Source organism: Balaenoptera acutorostrata, chromosome 5 (genome assembly GCF_949987535.1).
Source record: "Balaenoptera acutorostrata chromosome 5, mBalAcu1.1, whole genome shotgun sequence".
Lineage (NCBI taxonomy): Eukaryota > Metazoa > Chordata > Mammalia > Artiodactyla > Balaenopteridae > Balaenoptera > Balaenoptera acutorostrata.
In genome coordinates, this window is record NC_080068.1 from 5,467,581 (window position 1) to 5,479,815 (window position 12,235).

At 33.6% G+C, this 12,235-nt stretch overlaps 1 protein-coding gene across 5 annotated transcripts in view; it reads right to left on the minus strand.

Annotated features, from left to right (window-relative positions):
• FSTL5 (follistatin like 5) overlaps positions 1–12,235 on the minus strand; it is a 773,228-nt gene that overhangs the window by 81,915 nt on the left and 679,078 nt on the right. For all 5 annotated transcript variants that reach the window (XM_007184135.3, XM_007184134.2, XM_028167007.2 and 2 more), the window contains one exon: positions 4,900–5,049. In XM_007184135.3, the coding sequence (XP_007184197.2) occupies positions 4,900–5,049 (150 nt within the window). The remainder of the gene's footprint in view (positions 1–4,899; positions 5,050–12,235) is intronic.

Genomic DNA, 12,235 nt, shown 5'->3' on the forward strand with positions numbered 1-12,235 from the left:
GTGATTAGGTCACAATGATGGAGCCCTCATGAGTGGGATTAGTGCTTTTATAAAAAAGACCCCACAGAGATTGCTTGTCCCTTCCCCCATGTGAAGACACAGTGAGATGGCAATGGCTATGAACCAGAAAGAGGGCCCTCACCAGGTCATGATCATGCTGCCACCTTGATCTTGGACTTTCCACACTCAGAACCTTGAGAAACAAATTTCTGTTGTTTATAAACTATGCATTGTGTTGTATTTAATTAAAGCAGACTGAACGGTGATATGAAATGATATTGAAAAGGTTTAGAAAATGAAATATTTAGTAATAATGTATATTTAATTAGTGCTAGATGCAAAAATTAATACATGTATCTGTTAGTTCAAGCATAGTAGTAATGTTCAATTTGCATATAGTATTAATTTTGTCTGTTGATTTATCAAGAACAGAAGTATCAAATATTTCTCACTTACATCAGCTTTTTTGTTTTGCTGTTAGTATATGGCGAAATTATCTGGAACTGTCCTTAAATTTCAAATTTTATTTTTTTCTTATTTTTAGGGTGTATCTCATAATCTGCATATGGCTACATTTTCATTATTAGGTCCATTACTTTTTATTATCAGCTATTACTTTACTCCATTCTCAGTTATTGTAATTATAAACATATTTGGTTTTATTCTATAATATTGTTTAGAGCTTTTTGTCCTGATTTTTTCATTCTTACTGTTTTCTCTTTCTTATTTCTTCTTTTCCTATTGTATTTAGGAGTAAGTTGTTCATTTAATTCCATTTTTCATAGACAAATACAATATTTAAGACACAGTTTCTTGAAATATTAATAAACATACCTAATGTGCATAGGTAATCAGTAATTACTCCCATTCTTAAATAATATAAGAAATCTTAATATATATATTTCAAATAATATCAGCCCTTTCCCTGCTTACATATTGTTGTACAGTATTTAAACATTTCTTTGCTATTTTAGTCCTGTGTTTTCACTCTTTTAAAAATTTCAAACTTAAATTCAGGGAATGTCATTATTATTGACAGTTAGTAGTTTAGTAGATCCTATGTTTACCAGCATACTCGCTCACTATACATCAAATTGAACTGCTTAATTTTCCTTATTCCTGAAGCATATAGTTTTCAGTTTCAGTTTTGTTTAAATTTATTTTGTTGATAAAGTCTATTTTTTTGTATCTGATACAGTAAATAAATTATATACTTTTTTCCACTGACCATATAATATCAGAGTATATTTTATTTCCACGTAGTCCTTTAATAATATTATTTCACTTTCTTTTGGTGTCCATTATTGCTATTGAGAAAATAGCTGCTGTTCTCATAGTAGTTTATCTCCTATTTTTAGATCTTCCTTTTGGCTTTACGTGTGTCTGTGTCATGTTAATATATTCAGGTATTGATTTTTTTTCCATTTGTTTCATTATCCTTTCTAAATCTGAGAGTTTACTGTATTATATTTTATAAGTTGTATAATAAAGAATAATACATAGTATATGTATATAATAATATATAAAAATATATATAGTATATAATATATATTACATATACACATATATTGTATATATTATTATATACATATACTATATATTATTCTTTATTATATTACAGAAAATTCTCATTCACTTTGACCAAATTATCAACATTTCCCTTTTCTTTCTATTATCTCCTTCCAGAATTTATCCTTTCTACTGTTAATGTATAAATAAAGTCTGATATTTTTAAATACATTTGCTTCTCATTATTAATGGCATTTGTTCTATAAAGTCACCGTAAACACTGGATTTCTGAACACTGAACCACTGCTTCTACAGGAAATGCATAGTTAGGTTCCTATTGGTCTCTGGTCACAAGAATTTCATCGTCTGATCAATACATAACCTAATTTCATGAGTGTTTCTGCACAGAGAAATGTTATTTAATACATATTGTTCATTAATTAACAGTAACGCTGAGGACTTCCCTGGTGGCACAGTGGTTAAGAATCCACCTGCCAACGCAGGGGAAACAGGTTCGAGGGCTGGTCCAGGAAGATCCCACATGCTTCAGAGCAACTAAGCCCGTGCGCCATAACTACTGAGCCTCTGCTCTAGAGCCCGCGCACCACAACTACTGAAGTCCTCGTGCCTAGAGCCCGTGCTCCGCAACAAGAGAAGCTGCCACAATGAGAAGCCTGTGCACCAAAACAAAGAGTAGTCCCCGCTCGCCGCAACTAGAGAAAGCCCGTGCGCAGCAATGAAGACCCAACGCAGCCAAAAATAAATAAATAAACAAATAAATAAATAAATAAATTTATATTAAAAATATAAACCAGTAACATTGAACTCAGGGCCATACAGTGTTGGGACGCATGACTGAATGAAGCCCACCGTTAGGCACACCACGGCCTTCCTTCACAAGCGTTTCAACATGACACTTGCGGGCCATTTTAAACAGCAAAATTGTCCTTGAAAACTCAATAGTTAATAGACCATGAAAAAAACACTTGTTCACAGTATGAAAGCTGAACCAAAAAAGTCGGGGTGTCTCCTTGTCCAGCCTGAGCTGGGAACATGTACTTCAGGTCATACATTTCTCCCCACTCTGCACAAGTCCCTGAGTGTCTGCAAAACACCATGTGTATTGGTTGTGTGGTTCTAAATAAATTCAGGAGAGTGAGTTTTAAATACAGAATCAACAAACAATGAGAATCAACTGTAATCGATTTTTCTGCAATGAAAAAAAAATAACACTAGCTCTATGCAAAAAAAATGACCTCACAATTATCATGTAGCCAGACACAGACAGCGAATACTGTATATTTCCATCTCTGTAATATTCAAAATTAGGCAATACTGACTTATGGTGACAGAAAGTCACATAATGATTACCTTTGGATAGGTAATGGCTAGAAGGAGTAATAAAGCATAATTATTATTTTCATAACAAGATCACAAGGAAAACCCATTTGGACTGAAGCCCAAGTTTCTAACTTCTAAAAATGTGTTAGATTCTTATCTGAAAATATCCACAATCATAATTATACTGTAATATTATTTTAATATTTTAACCTTGTATAATGTCTTTTACATTCTGCTCTTTTATAGGCATTATAGGCACTTAGAAAAATAATATAATTGATGTGATTCTTTTACCATTGCATGAATGTTTCATTATTGATATTTTCTATTAATTTTAAACTTTACTTCATTGTCTGAAGCTGGAAGTTACATGAATAATAAATGATATTAACTTTTCTTACTTTTGAATATCTAGTAGGTAGTACATATTCAGTCAGTGTAGGTTTCTAGTTTGAACACTGAATTTAAAAACCAGCCTGATTATTCCTGAAAGAACATCTAGTAGCTAACACATGCTAATGAAAGAGTCTTGATAATCCCTGACTGAATGCCTATAATTCACTGGCCTATGTTGCAGCTGAAGTCAAAGTAAAATCAACCTGGTCAAAAATCAAGCAGTCTCAAAGACAGACACATAGGAAGCAAAATAAACAGAAAAAGTATGTTTTCACAGAAGATACTGGACCATTAGATTGGGTGCAGAGGGAACTGTGTAACCCTGGAGGCCTTAGAATTTTCTAGAAGACAGTTATTCATCCTTCTACTTATGACTCTTCTGTTCATTCTCATATTAGAAACTGAACCACTGGACTAATTATCCATTGTAAATTTGTAACCCTGGAGATATCAGAGCTTTCTAATAGAAACACTTTTGATTCTTTTATTTGTAATACCAAACACATCTCATATAAGGCAATTAATGAATGTATACAGAATGGATAGATGGGTGGATGAATTCATGTGGAGCTGTTAAGAGCTCTTAGAATGAGAGGCCCTGATTTTGAACTTCTTAACACTTTTTTTGGTTCTAGTCAGGAATCAACATTAGAGGGACTAACAACTACTTCAAATTCAAACCAATATTGATGCAAAAGAAAAAAAAAAATCTCTGTAAATATAAGAAATGGTTAGACTCCTTTGTCTGTCAGAATTTTGATAGTAAATAGCACTTCTATATTCCAGACTCTGCTACAAATGCTTTGTATGCATTATTTGGTATAATCCTTAATATAACTTTATGAGATATGTACAGTTATTATTCCCATTTAACAGATTATACTTATCTCACAAAACTATTTTAAGATTCCTTTGAGCTGAGAAGCCACAGATCCTAACAGTCAAAGGCTGAGATACTGGAGCCAGACTGCCCGGGCATAAATCCTGCACTGCCCCTTGATTGTTGTAAGACTGAGTTCTAGTAGACTGTCCAAGATGGACAGTCTTAGAAAGAGCAGGGCATAAAATAGGTGATGACTCAAACCAGAATAGTTTTTCATAACCATGACCATGGCAACATGGAAAAATGACATGGCAAGGCGTGTTATAGGTGTTTTTCTCTGTCATTGACCTATGCACATATTACTTGTCCTACTACTATAGTAAAACCTACTAAGTTACTATTATCCAGTAAATCTATTATTGTCTCAGCCTTTGTTAGGAATCACATGAGAAAGATATACTACTGTTACTGTGATGGTAACTAAGAATACCTTAATTGGCCTTGGACTGGGAATCTCTTTGCTCTAGACAGAATAAGCAATTGTGAAGATTTTTTTTTTTGTGTAACTGGTCATGTGGGAATTATGAGGTATTCATGGAATCTAATTGTTGAAAACAAAAGCTATTTCAATTACTTCTTCAATTCTTTAGGCTCAAGGAGAAGAATGAGAGGACAGTTTGTAAAAAATGTGTATATTTTCTAGTTATCCAAGTAATGAAACAAGTTATCAATGGCAATCAAATGGCAATGCATGTAGTTACCTGGCAAAATCTATTACATTAAATTAAATATTCTTCAAAACCACTTTCAAAAGGAGGAGTCATTCATACCTGAATAACTTTTTGAGACTGTACGTCAACAAGAAGGACTCTGTCCAAAGTTGGCTGTGCTACATAAATGAACTTGTCCTTGACATTGACAGCTGTGGCCCACACACACCTCTGGACTTCATCACCTTCAGCTTTGGGACAGACTTCATCCTGCAATTTAGAAAATAAAAATCAAATGAATATCTTAAATGATAACATGGATATAGCCATATTATGAGTAACATTAATGTTTGATGCTCTACTACTTTTAGCATCAAAAGTTTTATATATATATATATATATATATATATATATATATATATATATATATATATGTTATATATTCATGTTACATATTTATATATTTAGATTTATGTCAAATATATAAATATATAAAGAGTTAAATAAAACAGTATATAGCACATATTTAAATTCATTAAATTTGTATAGGAATCAGTGTGAAATAACCCTTAAAATACATTTTATTAAGCCTTTGAATGCTTATTTATAGTGACATATAGTCTTTTCATTTGTCACTACCTATTCTTAGCTCAGTAACTGCAGAAGTACATAATAAGTCAAATGTTTCCTCCCAAATCCCCCTAATCTCAAACTTCTTTACCAGACATTCTATGCCACACTAAAGTATATTTAGAGCTTCTCAAAACCTCAAGAGCTGCCCTCATGGCATATTCATGGGCTTTTTAAAAGCTACCAAATCCACTACACAAGACTGAAGGAGTCTTCTACTTTGTGGAGAACCAGAAACTTAGAAAAATGATAAAAAGGTAGTTACTCGAAATGGTTATTTTATTTTCAATTTGGTATCAAGGTCAAATTTTATAAAGTCCTTTAAGCTGCCTAAGCCCTTTTCATTCTGCTCCTTTACCCTAGAACTACCTTCTGGTTAATATTGTGCATTTTGTGCTATATGGTCATAAAGGAGGCAAAAATTATCTTCTGTTTCTTCCTTCCAACATTCAGTAAGTGAATGTTGAAGGGATACGTAAGCCTCTCTGATTTGTATGGGCAGACACACGGCAATTAGAAGAAATGTCATTTAGCTTGTTATTTATGTTTCAGGTTTTTCTTTTATTCACTGGTCTATTGGTTTTGTAATTCTCTCAATTTATTTGTAGTTAGAAAAACCACTGAGAAGAGAGATTTCTTGAATTATACATGAAATATATGTGTAAAGATAAACACTTACTTATATAATGATAATGATATAATGATAAACACTGATTCCAATGTGTCACTTGTTTTATGGTTTACACCTGATCACAGATTATCATGTCTAATTCACTGACTTGTATACTCCAGTTAGTAACTCATAAGCTCAATTAGAATACTCTCTTTAATCTCTAATTCAAACCAAAACATTTATTTTTCAGCAGATATACCATCCACCATATATATTTAATAATCATAAAACAAAATCAACAAAATTTTCATTGTCAACACCCCTAAGCATTTCTTTCAATGAAAAGATAATACTGAGAGCACATAAAGCACATTTGTCTTTTAGTAACTAAAATGACTACCACAATAACTCTTCTCAGGCAGCACAACCATAGTAGGTGTTTTTTCTTGCTTGCATAAAACTTGGAAAATAATGCAAAAACCAAAACACTTTGGAATGAGAAGCTTAGTATGTAGTTTGCTGGGTTTTTTTTTTTTCCAAACTGCAGATCTAATTCCAGAGGAGCTGGAGGATCCACTCATTTTTAAGATCCAGTCCATAAGCTACCAGGTTCACTAAAATATCAGGGACATAGAACACCAGGGAATTGTAGTGTTCTCTGAACAGTACAAGTGTGACAGGCTTCCAGGACATAAGCAAAAAAACTGAAAACTAAACATCAGGTGTATATTTCTGGTAGTTCTGGGGGGTTTGAATGAACTGCATTTCATAGAATGCACCACAATAATACTAAGATGACCACCAGTGGTGTCCATGGCAGTCGTCAGCAGGCAGCACAAACCTGAATGCAGAAATCTGTCCTCAGCACATGCCCAGAACACAGTACAGGATTGTACCTTCATTCATCAATTCACTGAAACATTATTTTCTACACCAAACATTTTTCTTCAGAAGTATTGGGTTGGTCAAATAGGTCCGTTCAGTTTTTTCCATAAGATGCCTCTAGTAGCGCTTAGTTGTCTTTAACTTCATTCAAAACAATTTGTTAGATTGTACTGTGACAGCTGTCATATCAGCGTGCATTTAAAAAAAAAATTATCAAAATTGGTGAACTTGTGTGGAGCCATTTTAATACTGAAGATGGAAGAAAAAAAGCAACATTTTTGGTATGTCATGCTTTATTATTTCAAGAAAGGTAAAAACGCAACCAAAATGCAAAAAAAAGATTTGTGCAGTGTACAGAGAAGGTGCTGTGTCTGATCGAACATGTCAAAAGTGGTTTATGAAGTTTTATACTGGAGATTTCTTACTGGGCGACGCTCCACAGGTAGGTAGTCCAATTGAAGTTGATAGCGATCAAATCGAGACAACTGAGAACAATCAACGTTATACCATGCAGGAGATAGCCTACATACTCAAAATATCCAAATCAAGTGTTAAAAATCATTTGCACCAACTTGGTTATGTGAATCGCTTTGATATTTGGTTTCCACATAAGTTAAGCAAAAATACTTTCTTGATTGTATTTCCTCATGTGATTCTCTGCTGGAACGTAATGAAAACATTCCGTTTTTAAAACAATTGTGATTGGCAATGAACAGTGGATACTGTACAATAATGTGGAACGGAAGAGATCGCGGGGCAAGCGAAATGAACCACCACCAACCACACGAAAGGCCGATCTTCATCCAAAGAAGGTGATGTTGTGTATATGGTGGGATTGGAAGGGAGTCCTCTATTATGAGCTCCTTCCAAAAAACCAAACGATTCATTGCACCAAGTACTGCTCCGAATTAGACCAACTGAAAGCAGCACTCGATGAAAAGCATCCAGAATTAGTCAGCAGAAAACACATAATCTTCCATCAGGATAACACAAGACCTGATGTTTCTTTGATGACCAGGCAAAAACTGTTACAGGTTGGCTGGGAAGTTCTGTTTCATCTGCCGTATTCACCAGGCATTGCACCTTCGGATTTCCATTGATTTCATTTTTACAGAATTCTCTTAATGGAAAAGATTTCAATTCCCTGGAAGACTGTAAAAGTCACCTACAACAGTTCTCTGCTCAGAAAGATAAAAAGTTTTGGGAAGATGGAATTATGAAGTTGCCTGAAAAATGGCAGAAGGTAGTGGAACAAAAGGGTGAATACGTTGTTCAATAAAGTTCTTGGTGAAAATGAAAAATGTTGTCTTTTATTTTTACTTAAAAAACAAAGGCACTTTTCGGCCAACCCAATATCTTGAACATCTTTGACAAGAACCTATTTCACAAGACTCAAACACTACCTAACATAAGTACTTGAGAGGCATGAAAAGGTGGGAAAAAGTGGGACCTAAGGTTGATGAAAGGATCTGAATATAGGAAAATTGTTTACAAATTCTTTGCCGTTGTGTAAAAGCTCCCAACAAAACCTGTCAAAATAACAGAAAGCGTGAGTAACCTGACACTAAACTGTCAATCAAAAAACAGCTGAACCAGGAGAAATTTCCACCCCTTTGTTTGCTACAAAACTATTCAACAGTAAAATAAACTACTCTGCTGGGAATTATTTCCTATTTGTATGCTGTCCCTGACCAGACTCACAATCATTTTTACAAAGCCATTAAAAGTTTCCTGACAGTCACCCTGAATTTTCTTTGCTTTGCTTCAGGCCATTATTTCTGATTATAGTCTATTAGGTCCCATTTTACAATAGCACTCCTCTTTTTTCAGGTTACATAGATTAGTATTTATTTCTGTGGATAGGAATAGTAGGGGAATATTTTTCACATGCATTAGGCATTCAGTGGGATAAAAGGAAACTAAAATATACAAGAGATGCAAAAGAAGATTAAGATAATATGTACTGATGAGGAAAATTGTCAGAAATTATATCAAAGAATATCACTCAATCATTTTTATAGAAATGTATACTGCCATTGAGAGTTAAAGGATTAATAAGATTTTAGAGCTAATGAAAATGAGTCAATAATAAAAAGACAATTCTAGCTCATAATTAGAATTTATCTATTTCCCTTTGGGTTACTTCCATATTTTATTATGCATTTCCTATTTATGTATTATCTTCTTCCAAAATTTTAAAGGAATATAAGATGTATCACTAGTGATGATGGAAATTTTGATTTAGCAATTAAAATAGGGTTGATGCTTCCTGGTTTGCTAAACAGAAGTTATAGTTCGAGTAGATGGATATATATACTCATCTTCTATAGGACTTGTCATTTTCATATATTGTATTGATGACCTATTAAAAATACTTTTCCCTTAAATCTCCAATTTCCCAACTTTCTTTCCTCCTTTTCTTCATAGTCAACCTCTGTGTCATTCATGGTGAGGATGAATGAATTTGTCACAAGTACATCTGTTTACCTTGCATCCAACTCAACAAGTTTCTGTCATTATTCCTTCCTCCCATCCTTCTCTCTAATCATGGTTTGTCCACTATCTTTTGCCTGAAGACAGAATCTGCCTACATTTAAATTATAAATTTAGGTATGTCTCCAGGTGTGTTGGAACATGCACATGCCCTTGTAATTTAAGTAAACATTGTTTGGATTCATCTGATTTCCCTTTCAATAATCCATCTAATTCTCTTTAGACTTTGAACAAGCTGTCAAGAACCTTAATTCCATTTCTTGACCTTTCACTCTAAATTGCTCATACTTCAAACTTGCTTTCCAGATCCTGTCTCTTCCAAAAGAGAGTACTTGAAGAGTCACAAAAAGCTTCAGAATTTGCAATCATTGCTCTTCAGTTCTTGTTGGGAAACATTTATTGAACACTTACTATGTGAAAGATATCATGCAAAGCTCTGTTGGGAAATAAAAATATGAATTTGAGTGAATGCCTGCTCTCAAGTTGCTTATAATTTCTGCCATATTTAGCTGTTTCAGACTCTTGATTCTTCCTGGAATGTTCTTTCATTCTTGTAAGGCAAGGATCAGCAAACCATGACCCCAGGCTAAATGCAGTGCTCTGCCTATTTTGGTAAATGGCCTAGGAACTAAGAACATTTTTTGGTATTTTTTAACAGTTGAAAAAAAGTCCAAAGAAGAGTACTATGTTGTGATGTGTAAATATTATCTGATATTCAGATTTACATAAATAAAGCTTTATCTACACCCATTCATTTAAATATTGTCTATCTCAATATCAAAAAAGCAAACAACTCAATTAAAAAGTGGGCAAAGGACCTGAATAGGCATTTTTCCAAAGAAAACATACAGATGGCCAACAGACACATGCAAAGATGCTCAACATCACTAATCATCAGGGAAATGTAAATTAAAACTACAATGAGCCATCACATCACACCTGCCAGAATGGCTATCTTCAAAAAGACAGCAAAAACAACTGTTGGCTAGTATGTGGAAAAAAAGAGAACCCTCACTTGGTGTTGGTGGAATTGTAAGTTGATGCAGTCACTATGGAAAACCATATGAAGCTTCCTCAGAAAATTAAAAATAGAACTACCATACAATCTAGGAATTCCACTTCTGGGTATTTTTCTGAAGGAAACAAAAATTATGTTAATTTGAAAAGATATACACACCCCTAGGTTCACTGCAGCACTAAGTGCAGAAATAAGTATACAACAAATCAGGTGACCTAAGATGTACACACCCAATTTGGCTACCACATTGTGGGTTCACCCAAGGATCGTATACAGATGCTCCTAGATACAGAGTGAACTATTGGGAATGAATGTTGCATCAAAGGTGGAGAGAGAGAGGGTTTGATGTTTGATAAATATGCAAACATATCATTAAATTTGAAAACTCCTAGACGTATTGTCGACCTGGTTCTCTCACTGATTGGGATCAGGTCATTAACTATTGAAAATAAATTGGTTTCAGTAGTTTTCATTGTTTAACTTTACTGCTTCTCTACCTATTAGGTTCCTAAGTCTGGCAGGAGAGTCCGCTTTCTTGGAAGTAATTGAGAATTGGGAGGAAAGGGAACTTTTGCAAAAGGGAAAAAATAAAAAATAAACCTTACTCAAAATGTATAACTGTATTCTTTGTTGTTCTCCAACAAATGGCCTGTTCTCCAGCTAGAGTGTTCTCATCAAAATTTTATTAAAAAACCAGTGATTTTCCACAGCAACTAAAGAACGCATCACACATTTTACTAATCAAATTCTTTTTAATCTACATTTGGTAGTCGTATTTCCAACACCTATGTGGCTCATCCTAATTACCCTGGGTCTCACTAATTTTCTTCTTGTCTGAATTTTCATAGCATTTATATTTGGTGCCACATAATTTGGCCTTTAATCATGTACTATCATCCCTGCCTAAAGTGTTAGCCTTTGCTATTCCTGTATTTCTACATTTTACAGACATACTGGGGAAGGTACAATATTTCCTCAGTAAATACAAGTTTAAATGTCACTTATCATAGAAAAAAAAAAATGGAAAGGGGATCAGAAAGTGTATATTTCTCAAACATGTTGTTAAACACTATTGCATGTCATCCAGAATCATTGATAAACCGAATTCTAGAGCATCTTCAAAATATGGTCTGTGGATAGCTGCCTGTTGGCATATCGTTCCTTACCAAGCTGAGAATAGTACAGAAATGGAAAATAACCATTTAGAATCTTTTCTAACAATTTGCCATTGCCGTAATATCCATGAGCATGGTCAGTGGACCCATCTCCTTTAATAGGGTTTAGACAAGCTTGGGTGTGTCAGGCGTGCCTGGAGGGTTCTTTTCCACAAATTGTTTAAGAAGCTCTGATTTTGAGCTTTCTTTTCTTTTCTAGCTCTCTCTCTCTCTTTCAAATAGCTTTAAAATACATATATATATATCCAAAACTGTTGCAATCTGAGTCTACTGAGATAAATAGAAAAGTGAATGAAACACTTGACAAAATAGTGTTCACTTTAATAAATGCAATTGAATATAAATAATTATTCTCAATGAGAATTTGTTCAGTTTATCATGAATCAAAGAAATGAAACAAGGGTTCTTTGTACTGAACTGGAATGTTTAGATTATGATTTCCAGGAAATTTTTTTTATAATCATGAAGAAATATATATATATATATATATATATATATATATATATATATATATATATATATATAGGGTTGAGCTATTTGTGAATACACTAGATATAATGTATTCTTTTAATCTTGCTTTGCAATATAAAAAAAAAAAACCCTAGATCTTACAATAGCATGTTAAACAATTTAATATCCATG